At 36.1% G+C, this 22,767-nt stretch overlaps 1 protein-coding gene across 11 annotated transcripts in view; it reads right to left on the bottom strand.

Annotated features, from left to right (window-relative positions):
• Positions 1 to 22,767, bottom strand: part of CABCOCO1 (ciliary associated calcium binding coiled-coil 1) — a 136,014-nt gene that overhangs the window by 80,639 nt on the left and 32,608 nt on the right. For 10 of the 11 annotated variants that reach the window (XR_004476934.2, XR_007471395.1, XR_007471393.1 and 7 more), the window contains exons 4-5: positions 22,105 to 22,249; positions 17,438 to 17,510 (exon numbers count right to left, since the gene is read on the bottom strand). Coding sequence is in view for 6 of the 11 variants with exons in the window: in XM_004279980.3 (XP_004280028.1) it covers positions 17,438 to 17,510; positions 22,105 to 22,249 (218 nt within the window). In the remaining 5 variants the exon portion in view is untranslated. Of the gene's footprint in view, positions 1 to 7,161; positions 16,448 to 17,437; positions 17,511 to 22,104; positions 22,250 to 22,767 lie in introns of those variants that run through there. The other variant, XM_049697202.1, reaches the window with a different exon arrangement.

The raw sequence follows: 22,767 nt of genomic DNA, 5'->3' as shown, positions 1-22,767 counted from the left end.
CTTACCTTCCTTTCAATTTATAAGGTATTATCATTGTTTATTTTAATTCTCTGTGTATTTTAAACCACATAAAAAATTTTAAATTCATTTTACTGAAGTATAGATGATTTACAATGTGCTAATTTCTACTGTACAGTGAAGTGATTTAGTTATAAATATATATACATTCTTTGTCATATTCTTTTCCATTATGGTTTATCACAGGATATTGAATATAGTTCCCTGTGATATACAGTAGGAACCTGTCATTTATCCATTTTCTCTATAATATTGGGTTGGCCAAAAAGTTCGTTTGGGTTCTTCTGTAACCTTTTAAAGAAAAACCTGAGTGAACTTTTTGGCCAACCCAATAGTTTGGATCTGCTAATCCCAAACTCCCAATCCTTCCCTCCCACATCCCATTCCCCCTTGGCAACCAACCACAAGTCTATTCTTTATGTCTGTGTGTTTCTGTTCTGTAGATAAGTTCATTTGTGTCATATTTTAGATTCCACATGTGATATCATATGTTATTTGTCTTTCTCTTTCTGACTTACTTCTCTTAGCATGATAATCTCCAGGTCCATCCATGTTGCTGCAAATGGCATTATTTCATTCTTTTTAATGGCTAAGTATTAGGCCACTGTATATGTGTACCACATCTTTATCCATTCACCTGTCAATGGACACGTAGGATGCTTCCATGTCTTGGCTATAGTAAACAGTGCCGCAATGAACACTGAGGTGCATCTATCCTTTTGAACCATGTTTTTCTCTGGATATATGCCCAGGAGTGGGATTGCTGGATCATATGGTAGCTCTATTTTTTAGTTTCTTAAGGAACCTCCATACTGTTCTCCTTGGTGGCTATACCAATTTACATTCCCACCAATAGTGTATACGGATTCCCTTTTCTCCACACCCTATCCAGCACTTACTGTTTGTAGATTTTTGATGATGACCATTCTCACTGGTGTGGGATGATATCTCACTGTAGTTTAGATTTGCATTTCTCTAATAATAGCAATGTTGAGCATCTTTTCATTTGCCTCTTGGCCATCTGTATGTCTTCTTTGGAGAAATGTCTTTTTAGGTCTTCTGCCCATTTTTTGATTGCATTGTTGGTTTTTCTGATATTGAGCCACATGAGCTGTTGGTAAATTTTGGAGACTAATTCCTTGTCGGTTGCGTTGTTTGCAAATATTTTCTCCCATTCTGCAGGTTGTCTTTTCGTTTTGTTTATGGTTTCCTTTGCTGTGCAAAACCTTTTGAGCTTAATTAGGTCCCATTTGTTTATTTTTCTTTTCATTTCCATTACTCTAGGAGATGGATTGAAAAAGATATTGCTGTGATTTATGTCAAAGATGTTCTGCCTATGTTTTCCTCTAAGAGTTTTATACTATCTGGGCTTACATTTCGATCTTTAATCCATTTTGAGTTTATTTTTGTGTACGGTGTTAAAGAATGTTCTAATTTCCGTTTTTACATGTAGCTGTTCAGTTTTCCCAGCACCATTTATTGAAGAGACTGTCTTTCCTCCATTGGATAATCTTGCCTCCTTTGTCATAGACTAATTGACCATAGGTACATGAGTTTATTTCTGCACTTTCTATCCTGTTCCATTGATCTATATTTCTGTCTTTGTGCCAGTACCATACTGTTTTGATGTCTGTAGCTTTGTAGTATAGTCTGAAGTCAGGGAGTCTGATTCCTCCACCTCCATTTTTCTTTCTCAGGATTGCTTTGGCTACTTGTGATCATTTGTGTTTCTATATAAATTTTAGTATTTTTTGTTCTAGTTCTGTGAAAAATGCCATAGGTAACTTGATAGGGATTGGACTGAATCTGTAGATTGCCTTGGGTAGTATAGTCATCTGGACAATATTGATTCTTCCAGTCCAAGAACATGGTATATCTTTCCATCTGTTTGTGTTATCTTCGATTTCTTTCATCAACGTCTTATAGTTTTCAGAGTACAGGTCTTTTGTCTCCTTACACAGGTTTATTCCTAGGTATTTTATTCTTTTTGATGTGATGGTAAATGGGATTCTTTCTTTAATTTCTCTTTCTGATATTTTGTTGTTAGTGTATAGAAATGCAACAGATTTCTGTGTGTTAATTTTGTATCCTGAAACTTTACTGAATTCATTGATGAGCTCTAGTAGTTTTCTGGTGGCATCTTTAGGATTCTCTATGTATAGTATCATGTCATCTGCAAACAGTGACAGTTTTACTTCTTCTTTTCCAATTTGTGCTACTTTTATTTCTTTTTCTTCTCTGATTGCTGTGGCTAGGACTTCCAAAACTATGTTGAATAATAGTGGCGAGAGTGGACATCCTTGTCTTGTTCCCGATCCTAGAGGAAATGCTTTCAATTTTTCACCATTCAGAATGATGTTTGTTGTGGGTTTGTCGTATATGGCCTTTATTATGTTGAGGTAGGTTCCCTCTATGCCCACTTTCTGGAGAGTTTTTATAACATAAAATTATATTCAACATCATAAATGCGTGTTGAATTTTGTCAAAAGGTTTTTTCTGCATCTATTGAGATGATCATATGGTTTTTAAGACAATCTCTTTTATTGATCATTTAGACCACTGACATTAAAAGTGATTATTGATAGAGTTGGATTAATATGTACCATATTTGTTTCTGTTTTCCATTTGTTGCCTTTGTTCTTTGTTCCTATTTTTGTCTTCCACTCTTTTCCTGCCTTTCTGGTTGTAATTTTTCTTTCCATTTCTTACCATATCACATATATAGTTACTCTTTCAGTGCCTTCTCTAGAGCAATATCCATTTATAGCTAATCCAAGTCCAATTTCAAATAACACTATACTGTTTCATGGGTAGTGTGAGGACCTTATAATAACAAAATAAACCTATTTTCTCCCTGTTGTCCCTTGTATCAGTGATGAAATTTATGTCACTTGTCGATAAGCATATATATATATATATAATCAAATACATTATTGCTATTATTATTTAAACTAACTTCTGTTAGATAAATTAATAATAAGAAAAATAAAAGTTTTTATTTTACCTTCACTTATTCCCTCTTTGATGCACTTCCTTACTTTATGCACACCCAAGTTTCTGACCTGTATTATTTTACCTCTCTCTAAACAACTTCTTTTAACATTTCTTGCAAGGGAGGTCTACTGGCAATAAATTCCCTCAAGTTTTGTTTGTTTGAGAAAGTCTTTATTTCTCTTTCACCTTTGAAGGAAAATTTCACAGGGTACGGAATTCTAGGTTGGTAGTTTTTTTTCTCTCAACACTTAACATTTCCCTCCACACATTTCTTGCTTGTATGGTTTTACAGAAGAAGTTGGAATAATTCTTATATTGTTTCCTCTTTGCGTTGAGTTTGTTTTGCCCTCCTAACTTCTTTCAGGATTTTTCTTTATCTTTGATTTTATATAATTAAAAAATGATATGCCTAGTTGTAATTTTTTTTTTTTGCATTTATCATCTTTGGTGTTCTCTGGGCTCCCAGGATGTAAGAAAATTAATTTGGGAAATTTTTAATTCATTATCATTTCAAATATTTCCTCTGATCCTTTCTCTCCTTCTACTCTGGTATTCCCACTGTATGTATATTATACCTTTTGTAGTTGTCCCACAGACCTTGGATAGTCTGTTCTGTTTTTTTTCTTTTTCAGTGTTTGTTCTCTTTGGTTTTTGGTTTGAGTATTCTTTTGATAATATCCTCTAGCTCAGAGATTCTTTCCTCAGCTGTTTCCAGTCTACTAATAAGCCCATCAAAGATATTCTTCATTTCTTTTACAGCATTTTAGCATGAACTATATAATCAGCCAAACATTGAAGAAGGAGATCAGTAAGAAGGCATTGCCATAGCAGATACCAAGAAATTCTATAATAGTATAGTAATTAAAGCAGGGTGATATTCTGACAGGAATTGGCAAATAAATCAATGGGATCACTGGTCAAAATGAGTCAACTTGAGCATTAAGAATAGTGATTAAAATGAATCAAAACACAACAAAACAAAACACAATAAAATCTATTTTAGTTTCCTATTCCTGCTATAGCAAATTACCACAAACAGTGGCTTAAATCAGTACATATTTATTTTATAGTTCTGGGAGTCAGAAGTCCTCAACTTAATGTGTTGACAGGGATGCATTCATTCTAGAGGCTGTACTGAAGAATCTGTAGAGAATCTGTTTCCTTGTCTTATCCAGCTCCTAGAGGGCATCTGAATTCCTTGGCTCCTTGCCTCTTCCTCCATCTTCAAATCTCTCTCCTTTTAACTGACTCTGACTCTCCCTTCTCCCTTCTCCTCTTAGAAGGAACATTATTCAGTCTACCACAATCACTTTTGGAGGATACTGAAAACCCAACTTATTATTTTGAAAACTATTAGAGAAAGGAGGAGAATCAAGAACTTATCCTGTCTTTTCTATATAACATGTATCTCACTTTAATCAAATAATTGAAGAGTGTAAGTTTCTGCTTATAGAAATATCCAGCTCATGAATGAAAAATGAATGACAAAATATAAAAAGAGAGAGAGAGAAAAAGAGAGAAAACCAGACATTACCTCTTAATAAAATTGTACAAAACCACCTACAAATCATTCTTGCTAAACATTTGAACTGAAATCTAGTCAGTCTTCCAACATTAACTACCCATGTACTGGAAATATGGAAGATACAGGGACATCTTTAGGATACCACAGAAATGCAATTAGCAAACAAGACTGTGGGAAATTCTATAGCATAGAAGATTTGGCGTCTTCAACAAATAAAGTGCAAGGAAATAGAAAAAAAATACAAATAATGAACCTATAAATTAAAAATAACTTAATCTAATTGCAATGTACGTATCTTATTTGGATGCTACTAAAACATACAAACAAACAAGTATGTAAATAAACCAAAACACAGACACAAACCAGTTATAATCAGGGGCTTTTGAACACTGACTGTGTATTTGATGATCTTATAGAGTTACTTCAATTCAATACATTTTAGAGTCATACATTACAATACTTAACAATTATGGACATAAGTTCATAACTGTTGAAGCTAGATAATGGATATATGAGAGTTAATATTATTCCTTCTACTTTGTATATGATTGAAACGTTCTGCAATAAAAAAATTTGTTTTAAAGAACTACTTGGTAAAATGCTACAAAAATCATGGCATTTTGATTGTGATTATACTGAGTTTACCAATTAGAGTGACATGACATCTTCATAAAATTGAGTCTCCTCAACTGGGAACAAATTTGCTCTCCATTTATTAATGATTTAAATTTTTTTCTTTTTACTAAAACTGCTTAATTTTCTTTGCATCATTCTTGCACATTTTGTTAGATTCATTCCTAAACATTTTATGATTTTCATTATTACCAATGTAATCCTTTTCTAACAGGTTAATACTAAAATACAGGGCAATATTTTCTTCATGTTGGTTTCTTATCATACCACCTGCAAACAATGGCAGCTTTGTATCTTGTTTTTCAATACCTTTCTTTTTCTTCTACTTTTGACTTCTTTTTTGTTTTATCACATTGGCTAGGAACTAAAAATCCAATGTTGGGTAAAAGTAATCAGGCTTGTCTTGTTCCTTGTGGGTATTTTAATGTTTTCATTAAGATATTTTAGTGAGATTTTAATTTTTGGTATATTCTATGAGTTAAGAGTATAATTCTATATTACTGACTAACTAGAGTTTTTTTAAAATGAGAAATGGATGTTTATCAAATGCTTGACCATATTTATTGAGATGATCACTTGGTTTTTTCTTCCCCTAATCTGATAATGTACTGAATTATATTAATAGATAACCCAGTGTTAAACCATCCTTCCATATCTGGAATAAACACTATTTGAACATCTGATCCTTTGCTATATTTCACTTCCTAATATTTTATTTAAGATTATTGCATCTATTTTCATAACTGAGGTTGCCTATGAATTGTATTATTGTTTTCCATTTTTGCTTATAATTATCAATTTACAGAGTAGATTCAAAACTTTCTCAGGATTATACTAACTTCAGAGGAGGAGTTGAAAGCTTTCCAACTCTATGCTTTATAATAATTTATATAAAAGGGAATTATCTACTCCTCGAAATTTTGGTAGAACTAGCCTGTAAAACCTTCCACATCTGATGCCATTTTTACATGTAGATTTTTCAATATCTTACATGGTTATGATTCTATTAAGGTTTTCTACACTCTCTCAAGTAAATTTATAGTTTCTCAAGTAAAATTTACACTTCCCTGAATACTGTTTTTTTCTAGATTTTCAAGCCTATCAACATAAAATTGATATTTTAGTAAAAGTTTTCAAATCTCATTTTTAATAAACAAGATCTCTATCAGTTCATTTATCAAGAAAACAATAAACTTTCAAACTTTTCTGAGAATATTAGAGTTTAGGCTTTCTACCATTTGCTCTGTCAACTCTGTTCCTTAGCCATTGTTTGATCTGTCCATAGAGTTTCACACCTTATGATTGTTTTTCAAAGTTTTAAAAATTATTTATTTATTTTTCATTGGATGACTTGAATAATATTTATTATTTTATACAGCAGGTTCTTATTAGTCATTACTTTTATACACATCAGTGTATACATGTCAATCCCAATCGCCCAATTCATCACACCATGACCCCCACCACCCCACCGCTTTCCCTCCTTGGTGTCCATACATTTGTTCTCTACATCTGTGTCTCAATTTCTGTCCTGCAAACGAGTTCATCTGTACCATATTTCTAGGTGCCACATATGTGCGTTAATATATGATATTTGTTTTTCTCTTTCTGACTTACTTCACTCTGTATGTCAGTCTCTAGATTGATCCACGTCTCTACAAATGACCCAATTTCGTTCCCTTTTATGGCTGAGTAATATTTCATTGTATATAGGTACCACCTCTTCTTTATGCATTCGTCTGTCGATGGACATTTAGGTTGCTTCCATGATTTGGCTATTGTAAATAGTGCTGCAATGAACATTGGGGTGCATGTGTTTTTTTGAATTATGGTTTTCTCTGGGTATATGCCCAGTAGTGGGATTGCTGGATCATATGGTAATTCTATTTTTAGATTTTTAAGGAACCTCCATACTGTTCTCCATAGTGGACGTATCAATATACATTCCCACCAACAGTGCAAGAGGGTTCCCTTTTCTCCAGCCCCTCTCAAGCATTTGTTGTTTGTAGATTTTCTGATGATGCCCATTCTGACTGGTGTGAGGTGATACCTCATTGTAGTATTCATTTGCATTTCTCTAATAATTAGTGATGTTGAGTGGCTTTTCATGTGCTTCCTGGCCATCTGTATGTCTCCTTTGGAGAAATGTCTATTTAGGTCTTCTGCCATTTCTGGATTGGGTTGTTTGTTTTTTTAATATTGAGCTGCATGAGCTGTTTATACATTTGGGAGATTAATCCTTTGTCCATTGATTTGTTTGCAACTATTTTCTCCCATTCTGAGGGTTGTCTTTTTGTCTTGTTTCCTTTGCTGTGCAAAAGCTTTGAAATTTCATTAGGTCCCATTTGTTTATTTTTGTTTTTATTTCCATTACTCTAGGAGGTGGATCAAAAAAGACCTTGCTGTGATTTATGTCAAAAAGTGTTCTTCCTATGTTTCCCTCTAAGAGTTTTATAGTGTCTGGTCTTACATTTAGGTCTCTAATCCATTTTGAGTTTATTTTTGTGTATGGTGTTAGGGAGTGCTCTAATTTCATTCTTTTACATGTAGCTGTCCAGTTTTCCCAGCACCACTTATTGAAGAGACTGTCTTTTCTCCATTGTATATCCTTGCCTCCTTTTTCATAGGTTAGTTGACCATAGGTGCGTGGGTTTATTTCTGGGCTTTCTATTTTGTTCCATTGATCTATGTTTCTGTTTTTGTGCCAGTACCATACTGTCTTGATTACTGTAGCTTTGTAGTATAGTCTGAAGTCAGGGAGTCTGATTCCTCCTGCTCCATTTTTTTCCCTCAAGACTGCTTTGGCTATTCTGGGTCTTTTGTGTCTCCATACAAATTTGAAGATTTTTTGTTCTAGTTCTGTAAAAAAGGCCATTGGTAATTTGATAGGGATTGCATTTAATCTGTAGATTGCTTTGGGTAGTATAGTCATTTTCACAATATTGATTCTTCCAGTCCAAGAACATGGTATATCTCTCCATCTGTTGGTATCATCTTTAATTTCTTTCATCAGTGTCTTATAATTTTCTGCATACAGTTCTTTTGTCACCCTAGGTAGGTTTATTCCTAGGTATTTTATTCTTTATGTTGCAGTGGTAAATGGGAGTGTTTCCTTAATTTCTCTTTCAGATTTTTCATCATTAGTGTATAGGAATGCAAGAGATTTCTGTGCATTAATTTTGTATCCGGCAACTTTACCAAATTCATTGATGAGCTCTAGTGGTTTTCTGGTGGCATATTTAGGATTCTCTATGTATAGTATCATGTCATCTGCAAACTGTTACAGTTTTACTTCTTCTTTTCCAATTTGTGCTACTTTTATTTCTTTTTCTTCTCTGATTGCTGTGGCTGGACTTACAAAAGTATGTTGAATAATAGTGGCAAGAGTGGACATCCTTGTCTTGTTCCCAATCTTAGAGGAAATGCTTTCAATTTTTCACCATTAGAATGATGTTTGCTGTGGGTTTGTTGTACATGGCCTTTATTATGTTGAGGTAGGTTCCCTCTATGCCCACTTTCTGGAGAGTTTTTATCATACATGGGTGTTGAATTTTGTCAAAAGCTTTTTCTGCATCTATTGAGATGATCATATGGTTTTTATTCTTCAATTGTTAACATGGTATATCACATTGATTGATTTGCGTATATTAAGAATCCTTGCATTCCTGGGATAAATCCCACTTAGTCATGGTGTATGATCCTTTTAATGTGTTGTTGGACTCTGTTTGCTAGTATTTTGTTGAGGATTTTTGCATCTATATTCATCACTGATATTGGTTTGTAATTTTCTTTTTTTGTAGTATCTTTGTCTGGTTTTGGTATCAGGGTGATGGTGGCCTCATAGAATGAGTTTGGGAGTGTTACTTCCTCTGCAATTTTTTGGAAGAATTTGAGAAGGATCACTGTTAGCTCTTCTCTGTTTGATAGAATTCACCTGTGAATCCATCTAGTCCTGGACTTTTGATGTTGGAAGATTTTTTTTTTTTTTTTTTTTTTGTGGTGCGCGGGCCTCTCACTGCTTTGGCCTCTCCTGCTGCAGAGCACAGGCTCCAGACGCTCAGGCCCAGTGGCCATGGCTCACGGGCCCAGCTGCTCCATGGCATGTTGGATCCCCCCAGACCGGGGCACGAACCCGTGTCCCCTGCATCAGGAGGTGGACTCTCAACCACTGCACCACCAGGGAAGCCCTGTTGGAAGATTTTAAATCACAGTTTCAATTTCATTGCTTGTGATTGTTCTGTTCATATTTTCTATTTCTTCCTGGTTCAGTCTTGGGAGGTTATACCTTTCTAAGAATTTGTCCATTTCTTCCAGGTTGTCCATTTTATTGGCACACAGTTGCCTCTAGTAGTCTCTTAGGATGCTATGTATTTCTGTGGTGTCTGTTGTAACTTCTCCTTTTTCATTTCTAATTTTATTGATTTGAGTCCTCTCCCTCTTTTTCTTGATGAGTCTGGCTAATGGTTTATCAATTTTCTTTATATCCTCAAAGAACCAGCTTTTAGTTTTATTGATCTTTGCTATTGTTTTTTTTTTGTTTCTATTTCATTTATTTCTGCTCTGATCTTTATGATTTCTTTCCTGCTGCTAACTTTGGTTTTTGATTGTCCTTTCTCTAGTTCCTTTAGGTGTAAGGTTAGATTGTTTATTTGAGATTTTTCTTGTTTCTTGAGGTAGGCTTGTATAGCTATAAACTTCCCTCTTAGAACTGCTTTTGCTGCATCCCATAGGTTTTGGATCATATTGTTTTCATTGTCATTTGTCTCTAGGTATTGATTTCCTCTTTGATTTCTTCAGTGATCTCTTGGTTATTTAGTAACGTATTGTTTAGCTTCCACGTGTTTGTGTGTTTTACGTTTTTTTCCCTGTAATTCATTTCTAATCTCATAGCATTGTGATCAGAAAAGATGCTTCAAATGATTTCAATTTTCTTAAATTTATTGAGTCTTGATTTGTGACCCAAGATGTGATCTATCCTGGAGAATGTTCTGTGTGCACTTGAGAAGAAAGTGTAATCTGCTGTTTTTGTATGGAATGTCCTATAAATATCAATTAAATCTATCTGGTCTATTGTGTCATTTAAAGCTTCTGTTTCCTTATTTATTTTCATTTTGGATGATCTGTCCATTGGTGTAAGTGAGGTGTTAACGTTCCCCAGTATTATTGTGTTACTGTCGATTTCCTCTTTTAGAGCTGTTAGCCGTTGCCTTATGTATTGAGGTGCTCCTATGTTGGGTGCATATACATTTATAATTGTTATATCTTCTTCTTGGATTGATCCCCTGATCATTACATAGTGTCCTTCCTTGTCTCTTGTAACATTCTTTAAAGTCTATTTTATCTGATATGAATATTGCTACTCCAGCTTTCTTTTGATTTCCATTTGCATGGAATATCTTTTTCCATCCCCTCACTTTCAGTCTGAATGTGTCCCTAGGTCTGAAGTGGGTCTCTTGTAGACAGCATATATATGGGTCTTGTTTTTGTATCCATTCAGCAAGCCTATGTCTTTTGGTTAGAGCATTTAATCCATTCACGTTTAAGGTAATTATCGATATGTATGTTCCTATTACCATTTTCTTAATTGTTTTGGGTTTGTTTTTCTAGGTCCTTTTCTTCCCTTGTGTTTCCCACTTAGAGAAGTTCCTTTATCATTTGTTGTAGAGCTGGTTTGATGGTGCTGAATTCTCTTAGCTGTTGCTTGTTGGTAAAGCTTTTGATTTCTCCATCGAATCTGAATGAGATCCTTGCCAGGTGGAGTAATCTTGGTTCTTCTCTTTCATCACTTTAAATATATCATGCCACTCCCTTCTGGCTTGTAGAGTTTCTGCTGAGAAATCAGCTGTTAACCTTATAGGAGTTCCCTTGTATGTTATTTCTCATTTTTCCCTTGCTGCTTTTAATAAGTTTTTTGTCTTTAATTTTTGCCAAATTGATTACTATGTGTCTTGGCGTGTTTCTCCTTGGGTTTCTCCTGTATGGGACTCTCTGCGCTTCCTGGAGTTGGGTTGCTTTTTCTCTTCCCATGTTAGGGAAATTTTCGACTATAATCTCTTCAAATATTTTCTCTGGTCCTTTCTCTCTCTCTTCGCCTTCTGGGACCCCTATAATGTGAATGTTGTAGCATTTAATATTGTCCCAGAGGTCTCTTAGGCTGTCTTCATTTCTTTTCATTCTTTTTTCTTTATTCTGTTCTGCAGCAGTGAATTCCACCATTCTGTCTTCCATGTCACTTATCCGTTCTTCTGCCTCAGTTATTCTGCTACTGATTCCTTCTAGTATAGTTTTCATTTCAGTTATTGTATTGTTCATCTCTGTTTGTTTGTTCTTTAATTCTTCTAGGTCTTTGTTAAACATTTCTTCCATCTTCTCGATCTTTGCCTCCATTCTTTTCCCAAGGTCCTGGATCATCTTCACTATTATTATTCTCAATTCTTTTTCTGGAAGGTTGCCTATCTCCACTTCATTTAGCTGTTTTTCTGGGGTTTTATCTTGTTCCTTCATCTGGTACATAGCCCTCTGCCTTTTCCTCTTGTCTATCTTTCTTTGAATGTGGTTTTTGTTCCACAGGCTGCAGGACTGTAGTTCTTCTTGCTCCTGCTGTCTGCCCTCTGGTGGATGAGGTTATCTAAGAGGCTTATGCAAGTTTCCTGATGGGAGCGACTGGTGGTGTGTAGAGCTGACTGTTGCTCTGGTGGGCAGAGCTCAGTAAAACTTTAATCTGCTTGACTGCTGATGGGTGGTTGGGTTCCCTCCCTGTTGGTTGTTTGGCCTGAGGCAACCCAACACCGGAGCCTACCTGGGCTCTTTGGTGGGGCTAATGGTGGACTCTGGGAGGGCTCATGCCAAGGAGTACTTCCCAGAACTTCTGCTGCCAGTGTCCTTGTCCCCATGGTGAGCCACAGCCACCCGCCCACCCCGCCTCTGCAGGAGACCCTCCAACACTAGCAGGTAGGTCTGCTTCAGTCTCCCCTGGGGTCACTGCTCCTTCCCCTGGGTCCCAATGCGCACATTACTTTGTGTGTGCCCTCCAAGAGTGGAGTCTCTGTTTTCCCCAGTTCTGTTGAAATCCTGCAATCAAATCCCAGTAGCCTTCAAAGTCTGATTCTCTAGGAATTCCTCCTCCCATTGCTGGACTCCCAGGTTGGGAAGCCTGATGTGGGGCTCAGAACCTTCACTCCAGTGGGTGACCTTCTGTGGTATAAGTGTTCGCCAGTTTGTGAGTCACCCACCCAGCAGTTATGGGACTTGATTTTACTGTGATTGTGCCCCTCCTACCGTCTCACTGTGGCTTCTCCTTTGTCCTTGGACGTGGGGTATCTTTTTTGGTGAGTTCCAATGTCTTCCTGTCGATGATTGTCCAGCAGCTAGTTGTGATCCTGGTGCTCTTGCAAGAGGGAGTGAGAGCACATCCTTCTACTCTGCCATCTTGGTTCCAATCCCCCTAAAAATTATTTATTTTTTAATAAATTTATTTATTTTATTTATTTTTGGCTGCATTGGCTCTTCATTGCTGCTCATGAGCTTTTCTCTAGCTGCAGTGAGCAGGGGCTACTCTTTGTTGGGGTGTGCAGGCTTCTCATTGTGGTGGCTTCTCTTGTTGTGGAGCACAGGCTCTAGGCATGCGGCTTCAGTAGTTGGCATGCGGGCTCAGTAGTTGCAGCACACAGGTTCTAGAGTGCAGGCTCAGTAGTTGTGGCACATGGGCTTAGTTGCTCTGCGGCATGTGGGATCTTCCCAGACCAGGGATCGAATCTGTGTCCCCTGCATTGGCAGGCGGATTTTCAACCACTGCGCCACCAGGGAATCCCTCTCTTATGATTTTATTTTCCTCAACTGCTTGTTGATTTATCTTTACATTAGATGATCCTGGTTCATTTGTCTGTGGATGTTTGTTTGCCATAGCTTGCCTCTAGAGACTGTAGGGGAGCCGTAAAGAATGATGGTAGTTAGGTGTGCCAGTAGCTTATATTCAGGGTGTATTCACTGTCCCTTCTGAACATCAGCGGCCACTCTAGATCTGCCCTTCTCTTTGGCATCAATGTCCACAATAGTTTCTTTAGCTCTGGAGCAAATGTCATGGAGTCCCAGTGCTCTATGTAAGCAGCAGAAGGTAAACGGACTAAATGGTGCAGTTGCTCTACTTGCTTTCATTATTTTCCCCCTAAAGCTTCTCCCATTTCTGTATCAATTGAGGATGCCTAAATAAATGCAGCATTAACTCTGTAGCATCTTCTCAGTACATATGGGGCTGTAGTTTCATCTAATCAGTAATCTATAATTTTAGATGTCATAAAAGCTCTTATCTACAGCATTATGAATTTTGAAAATTTTGGTCTTTTATGGGATTTTAGATGGAAGAGGAGTTGTACATGTGTGCTTAGTTCACTCTTTTGATAAAATCACTATTCCCTTTTGCAAAAGTTCTTCCTGCTGCTTTTGGGGACCTATTCATCCTCTGTCACCCATTCAATACAGTCAACTTGGGTCTTCTAATAACATTACTCCTCTGGCCATAGTGACTAATTGAGAGTGGATGCATGACACAAGCACAGACAATAATACTGGGAGAAAGAATGTCTCTGTCTTTTGGAGTTGCTAAACTGGAGCTGCCTCTTTCATGTCTACCACCAGCTGAAGGAAGCCTGTCTGCAGTAGAAGGGAACAAGGCCCTTCAGAAAAAAGAAATGAAAAAAGTCTAGGAGAGATGAGAGACTGAACCACTTGCATGCATACACACACCCACATGTATTTACATACACACTCAATAACACTGTTGACTACTTAGATCCAGTTGGCTTTAGTCCAGCTTTCATCCCCTGCATTTACCAATTAGTGATCTAATAATATACCCCCCACTTTTTAATTAATTATTTTGAGAGGAATTCCTTTCACTTGCACCAAAAATATAAAATGCACTTCTGGCTAACTCATTCACAACCTTTAGATTTCCTCTTAGATTTCACTTGTTACTGGAAACCACCCTATTTTGTAATTACTTATGTAATCATCTCTCTCCTCTCATTTGACAATAAACTCCTTGAGGACAAGAATCATTGCTCGTCACTGTGTACCCCTAGAACTTAGCACAGGCCTAGAGCACAACAGGAACTGGATAACATATGTGGAATAATGAATATGTAATTGTTAAAGCTGCATCATCTCATTTTAGTAGATGCCTGGCAGTAGATACATGGTTAGAACCATGACTTAGGGTATCTGCTATGAGTTTTTTGACCATCATCATTGCTAATGTCCAATAGCGTTCTTTGTGTGCAAGTATTCACTGCTTCTTCTAGTTTTCAGGTAATAAAAGCAAAGGACATAGCAGTTTCCAGGTTTCTGGGTGGGTCCTTAAGGCCAAAGAAAAAATATATTCCTTAAGGAGATTCTGGTTCCCTTACAGTTCTTAAGTCTGTGGATCTGTGGTCTAATTGCATTGTCAAAACAATAGATTTGGAGAGCTCCTGGCTTGGGTGCTTAAAAGGGAATCCTCATCTCTATAAATAAAATAAGTGTCACACAGTACTTCATCCACTAAGATGGCTATAACTACAGGTATCTGCTGCCTTCGTTTTCTGCTCCATTCTGTCATTATTCTAGTTCATTCTAGTTGTTTACTGCCTTTTTCAATGTATATTGTGAACAACACTATTATATGCGAACGGTTGAATGAACTACAACACATGCTGCTTACAGAACTATACCTATTAGATTTCTAGATTATGAAAAATCTCAGGTCAAGAATAATGACTTACCAAAAATATGCCTCTAAGGTGTAACATGAAATATCTTGTAAAAGGTGAGTAGAAATTGCTAGAAACAATTGTTAAATTCAAAAATACAAATTCAATTTTCTATAAACTAAAACCCAAGAAAAGTATGAATATGATTTATGTTCTCTATTAGTACTTAGAATTAATATTTAGCCATTATTCTTAGAAGCAATTTACACGTTTTCTTAAAATCATCTATCCACAACTAAGAAAGAAACTAAATTTCGTCAGTGTTATCTACCTTGAATGCTTGCCTGAGATTTAAATTTGGAACATTTATATGGCTGTTGTATGGCCCTTGTTTGGTTCCAGAGCCCTGAGGTCAGTATGAATAACTACATTAGTGGGGCAAGCCTCTGCTTCCTCTATGAAAGGTTGTTAATTTAAAAAATGGTATTTGCACCAAAGGTTATCAGACACTTCTAAAATGTCATAAAATATTGTAGTATAACACTTGCTTTGGTTAATCCTTTAAAATTCTATGAACGGGTTAATTCCTTAAGACCCAATATCCCTTCCTTAAGGACTTTTTTTTAATAGCTCTGGTCAGCTTGGGAAAAATACAAAAGACAACAGAAAATAAATGAGCCAATCTTTGTCTGCTTTCTCCATTTTATCTTTCCATAAGCATAAATGTCACCTAAATATAACCTTACAATGGAGAAGAAAGGCACGATTGTGTAATTAACAAAGGGAAAAGGGAGTTCTTTATGAAACTTTTTTTCTTGATGATTCTAAATGTCTGCATATGCTGCTATTGAAGCCACTATCATTTTCCCAAAGTTTTGCTGAATAGATGAGATAGGATTGTATTCCTAACAGATAATTACTGCAATGCTGTCACACTGTATGATGTAATTCTGACATGGAAACTTTGTCAGTGAAACTTCATCAAGTGACACCTAATTTAAGCTACAGTATGAGGAGACTGCAAAGGAGAAACTTTAAGGAAAGTCAAAAGCAAAAAGGGTTCCTTGTTTTCCTTCAGCTCATTTAAAAGGCCAGCATTAGAACAAGTAACCAAGTGGAGACTGAGACACAGTGCCTGAGGTGTTTAATGAAGTAAGCAATTTATAAAGTGCAGAATAACAATACTAGGGAAGACAGAACATTTGGCACATTCCATCTGGTTCTTAATATCAGGGAAATTATAAAGATAATGTAAATATCCCCTTATTCACTTTATTTATTTTTTAATAAATTTATTTTATTATTTATTTATTTTTGGCTGCGTTGGGTCTTTGTTGCTGCACATGGGCTTTCTCTCATTGCGGCAAGCGGGGGCTACTCTTTGTTGCAGTGTGCGGGCTTCTCATTGCGGTGGCTTCTCTTGTTGTGCAGCATGGGCTCTAGGTGTGTGGATTTCAGTAGTTGTGGCCCACGTGCTTCAGTAGTTGTGCTTTGCGGGCTCTAGAGTGCAGGCTCAGTAGTTGTGGCGCACAGGCTTAGTTGCTCCGTGGCATGAGGGATCTTCCCGGACCAGGACTTGAACCCGTGTCCCCTGCATTGGCAGGCAGATTCTTAACCACTGCACCACCATGGAAGTCCCATCCCTTATTCACTTTATGTCTGACCATGGCCATTCCCATCTCCTATATTTCTAGGCAGTACAGCCTCCTCAAGCAGTTGAGAATCTAAGGAGTACTTCTGATGGCATCTTTAGCCTCCTTAAGATGTTCTCTTACCCAGGATTCATTTCTAGTAAATACATATATGTGATTATATGTAAGGCTGTGCAAAAGTATCTTTAAGTAGACCATTTCTTGTAGAACTGCTATTATATGCACTGTCACTGAATCACTTATGTCATATTACGAGGGGTTACTATGTCCTGCATTATACTATATGCTGTGTAGAAAAATAGCACACGATCCTTGCCTTCAAGGAAATTACAGTTGGATTATGTAAACTATATCAATCCACAGGAAACAATTAGGAAACCATAAACATGGTACAGATTTACATGCTTATTGGTGTGCTCAGAGTAGCCAGTATTCAGCAGAAAGAGATCAATTGGAATAAAATAATAGAACATGATTAAAGAGTTTGTCTAAGCCCTTCCTTTGAGATGTGATGCAATTAAGGAAGGTCTGCTTCATTGAGGAAGTGGGATTTGAATTAGGCCTTAAACAATGAGTATACTGAAAATAAATATGAAATTAGAAGAGATTTAACAGAATTAATTTATCTCACTTTTCCTGAGTTTATTTGTATGAAGACGTACATACTCTATCCAACTGAGCTTTGCCAAATAATCCATAAATACATAAAGTATACATGATTAACAATACCTTTAATGCCAAAAGACAGCTTACTTTCTTAATCCAAAGCTCACTCTATGTAATTATTCTTTTTGCTAACTACTAGTTGGTTATATTAACACTTGAGTAATCTTGACAAGAAGCTGCTTTCAGCTGTTAAAGACCCAGATGCTGATCAGCATGCATTAAGTGATTCAGCTTAATTGGTTCCATCTAGATAAATTACTTACCTCAGTTCCTATCACAATTTCTTCCCTGGCAGAGAAGAACAGAAACTCATACAGCTTGTAGTGTTGAAATAAGCTGAAATACAAAATAAATGTGGAAAGCTGATAAGTTTATTTCAGGAAAAAAGAGCAAATATGTAAGAATATTTATTACAGGAAAGTTGTTTGAATTGACCAAGCTAAAGATATTAAACACTAATATGAAGTTAACCACCTCCTTTACTCCAAAATAAGTTGCCCAGAAATGCTAAGCAATTAAAGGTTTATTTTTTTTGAGACACTGACAATATAACATAGTACCTAAATTAATATCAGTAAACTAATCTGTGATGAGTGGATAGGTTTGGGGTAGATTTCATCTTGACTTTTCCTGGCTCACAACCAAATATTGCACTGCCTCTAAATAACACCAAACTTCACATTCTTTTTCATGTTTTGTTCCAAACTGGAGTCAATTTCCTCTCATATGAATAGCACTGAATTCTATAGGCTACTTCCATATCAATTACTTCTCACATTCTCAAACTGTTTCAAGATTAAGGTAATTTCTGATAACACCTGAAGAATGATGCAACATTAACTGAAATACTTTTTAGATGAATGATTTTCTTGAAGAATATTCCATTACACATCAAAGAGAAGAATTAATTTGAGAAAGATAATTTCTTTAGTTCCTACCCAAAAGACTAAATGGTCAGTGTATAAAAACTATAAAGAGCTAAAAGAGCTTAAAAATATATAGTTCAAGTAAGATTAAAGATCTCAGCAATGTGTTACTGAGAGTTAAAAATTTACTGAAGGGTTGACTTCTAATATCCTGTTTGTGATAATATTTGAATTTTTCTAATTCTCTTCCTGCTGGTTGGGAAAATTAATAGACTCATAATACAGCAAAATGCCGAAGAACAAAAATTGTCTTAGTGGTTTCTCTTTCACTCTGGTGCCTTTTGCTATTTAAGAAAATTGATTTTAATATAACTGAGAAATTAACATTTGCAAAATGTAGCTACAGAGCATGTATAATAATGGCTTCTCCTGAATGCTGTAATGGATCAAAGTTTCAATTCATTTGAAATCAACGAAGAAATCCTCAGGCAGCTGGGTCTCTCTGAGTTATATTAGCAGTTGATCTCACTACTAACACAATCCATTAAACTGATGGGTGTACAGACTCAGTCATGGTTTGTTTTGTTTTGTTTTGTTTTTGACTACATTCAAATTAGTCATCAACATACAGAAAACTAGCTTAGGTTTTGACATTACTTTGATCTGTTGGCTAGAAAATACAACAAGATTAGTGAAGTTTGATGATTCAATGAAGCAAAATAAATTCAAACTCTCCTTCCCTTACATTGGTTACCTAGAGAAAGCTTCAAGGTTAAAACTATTACATTATCAGTAACTGACTTTGAGTAGAAAAATTAAAGAGTGTAGAATATTTTGGAAATAGCTTGGCTTCTTCTCAGTTAACTAGTCTAAAACTTTCCTTTCCCCATCTTGTGTCACACAATGAAGTCAATTCATAAATCTTCCTTCCTGCAATTTCATAATCTTTCCACGTTATTCTCCTTATTGCATACAGTTATTAGATTATCCCATACCAAAAAAGAAATTCACTTCTTACAATGAAAATAAAATGCATGACTTGGATGCAGTGGCCAAAGATACAGGGTTGGGCAAGGCCAGGACTACAGTGAGACATACAAGGGGAGGGGGGGCCACCAAAGGGAGGCACTTACTCAGGGGCATGTCAAGTCATACCACCATTGCTTTGCTCTGGTCCCCACCAACAGCTGGGGTTCTCTCACATTACCAGGGAGCTATTAAATGGCCTCACATGGGAACAAAGTGACACTTCTGTTATGGGAGTGTATTTTTTCCCTCTTCCTTTGGACTCCCAGCTGACTCAAGCCCCTAGACTATTTTTGTCAAACATCTTGTCTTGGTCCTAAATCAAAGGGAGACTACTCAGAATGAAAATGGTCAAGACATCTGGCTCCAGGCCAGGAAGGACATTTGTGTGAAGAGGTGTTTTTTTTTCTTTTTCCGGTACGCGGGCCTCTCACTGTTGTGGCCTCTCCCGTTGCGGAGCACAGGCTCCGGACAGGCAGGCTCAGCGGCCATGGCTCACGGGCCCAGCCACTCCGCGGCATGTGGGATCTTCTCGGACCGGGGCACGAACCCGTGTCCCCTGCATCGGCAGGCGGACTCTCAACCACTGCGCCACCAGGGAAGCCCCTGAAGAAGTGTTTTAGAAGTGTTTTCTTATATTGAGTATATGTCTGTGCACTTTACCTTCACCTGATTTCCAGGGAATACATAGAATATACAATGACAGAAATGTCCTTGAACCAGATACATGTCTAAATGACGTCTTATATTAAAAAGCTATGTATATGTTGCGTAAGTAGATTACTCAGTAGCAATGCTGGGGAGGAATTTTGGTATTCATTTTCTCAATTCACAGACACATCATGGAATATACAGTGTAGACTCTATTAAGAGCATCAAATGAAATTTCAATTTTTTTAAGCTTTATTTATTTATTTTTTAAATTTTTGGCCACGCAGCATGTGGGATCTTAGTTCCCTGACCAGGGATCTAACCCATGCCCCCTGCATTGGAAGCATGGAGTCTTAACCACTGGACTGCCAGGGAAGTCCCCGAAATTTCAATTTTATTGTCAGTTAAGTTTCATGTGCTATAGGTCACATTCCAAAACACGCACTCCCAAAACTGACTAGGGCTTTCACTGGTTGATTAAACTTAATTATTAGGTTAAACTGAAAAATGGTTATACTTTTTTTTGATAACTGAGCTAGCTTCATATTTAGAAACTTCTTTGCAGTCATTAAAATGAAAAGTATTATATGATTTAATTGACATTAAACTTGCATTTGTGGACACATGAGACATTCTGAACAGGTGTTGCAGAAAAGCACATTTCTCTTGACACAACTTCAGAATCAATTCCAGATATCCTACTTACCAACTGATATTTTAATTTCTGTGACAGAGACACTTAAAACATGTAATTTCTTTGAAATCACAATATAAAGATTAAACAGCATAAAAGCTAGTTCTGATTTACTTTATTTGACTAAACTTTCAAATATTACTTTTTTTTTTTTGGAGAAGTAAGACTAGGTATTTTTGGTGTGTGAAGTTACCCTGGTTAGGGTCAAAAGGTGACTAACACTGACATCCCCTCTTCACTTAACCATTTTCTGAATGTCAATAAAATGTCAAGAAATACGCTGATGAACATTTGTCCAGAAAGATGATATGAAAGAGAAAAGAGCTGCCATCTTTCACCATCTAGAAAGTGCATGGGTTTTGGTGTTGTGGTTAACTATCAGTCCTGGTGCCCATTATAAAACTCTTGGGTTGAGAGCTCAGCTGAAAAATGTATTCTGCTAGAGAGACCTGGAAGGCTCAAATGGAGAGAGAAGGGAAAGAAGGATGCTCTACAAATGTGCAGAGAATTCCCCCTGCCCAGTGATTTCCAAACTCTGATGGGCAGAAATACCTTGGGGAACAAGTTCTCCTCCAGCTCTGGGTTTCCACTCCCTTCCCTCCCTGCCACACAAGGATCTCCCTTTAATTGATATGAAGACTACTGTGGCTTTTAGTGAGAGACACACATTAGGAGGTATACTGTAACATTAAGAAGTCATATTATATCAAATGCTATTACATAAAAATATATCATACACCATTATTAATTCATGCCAGAAACCAGTATATAAACCTTATCATATTAAACACATTAGTTTTTTAAAAACTTCCAGGCTACAACCAGGATCCTTGCCAAGCAAATCATGAGCATGTCTAGACCATCATACAGCACCATTTATTTTAGAATTGTAAAACTTAAAGTTGGAAAGTACTGCAGTATATAGTAACAGAGGAACAAAGAAATTCTGCAGAAACTTTTAGTTAGGCAAAAGAAAGATTTTTTACCAACTCTTGTTTAAATATTTGCTAACTTAAAAAATGTCCCTTGGGAGAGATGCAAAACTCTAATGCAGACCTTGTGACAGATCATATAAAAAGACAGATTTCTTAGTTCAACAATGAAGAATCACTGTAAGAAAAATACTTTCCCTCCATCCACCATCATTTTCGAAGCACAAAGAAAGACTTAATTTAATTGGTCAATACTACAAATATTTCAGGGTATATAATAAATTTGAGGAAGTATGTATATAAATCTCTTCAATTTCTAATATAAAGCATTTAAAATAAATGTTTAAATGGAAATGTTACTCTTTAAAATGTAAAATTTTAAGGTCAAGGTCAACTACCTGTAGTATAGTCTATTGTAATCAAATCTGAATAATCTGAAAGAGTCATTTGATTAATAAGAACAGTATTATTTAGAGATTCAGAGAAAAAAATTCTTAGACAAGAATTATAGATCTAAATGAAATTATGCTTATCAAACATAAACTTCTTTTTAAGAATGCAAGGAAAGCCAAAATGTTCAATGTCCTGGTTTTTATTTATTGGATGGATGATTTGAATATTACCTAATTATCGGTTGGGTTAATTACTGCAAAAATTTTGTAAATGTCTAACTTCATTAAAAATTGAATTAGCTTCTATTTAATAGACATTTTCTAGAATACATAAAGTGAAAACTAAATGCTACTGAAAAAAGTCCATACCTGACTTTCAAGTAATCAACAATAGCATTGGCTTGTTTTACATCAAAGATATTCCATTCCTCATTTTTTTGTGAATGGGATGGTCCTATTTCAGCCATAACTTCTCTGAGCCATTTTATGCTGTCTTCTATGGACATATGCAGTGCTGAAATAAAATCCAAAGAAGTCTAAAGCATTATTTTCATAGATGTTTTGGCAACAAAATAACCCAAGACGTCCTTAATGTGTAACAATTCCATTTTTCAGTATTTGTGAGGACAAATGGTAAAACTATTGCTGTTTGTTTATGCTAATAATTACATTTTATGTGAAAGAACAGGAGCTTACACACCCAACAATTGTAAATTACCTTAATGCTATACAATTGTCTAAAGAGTTTGTTTCCATTTTAAGATGCAAAAAAAAAAAAAAAGAACCCTCAATCTATCTAAAGATTACTTTAGAATGGAAAGGAAAAATTTTTTATAATCTTAGATTAAGAGTATAGATAGAAACGACACAAGGTTGGTTGGGTTAGCTGGTAAGGAAGGCCTACAAAGTGGACTCAGCCACTGCAGACAGCAGAACCAAACCCAGAGCTGAAAATGCAAATGAACAGAGTCAACTAACGCTCGGCTTTAGTTGATTGTTACCATGTGGGAATCTGGGCCTGAAGATTTTCAG

The sequence above is a fragment of the Orcinus orca genome, chromosome 14 (assembly GCF_937001465.1).
Source record: "Orcinus orca chromosome 14, mOrcOrc1.1, whole genome shotgun sequence".
Lineage (NCBI taxonomy): Eukaryota > Metazoa > Chordata > Mammalia > Artiodactyla > Delphinidae > Orcinus > Orcinus orca.
The sequence above is the reverse complement of the archived record's forward strand: the minus strand, read 5'-3'. Positions and strand labels throughout refer to the sequence as shown.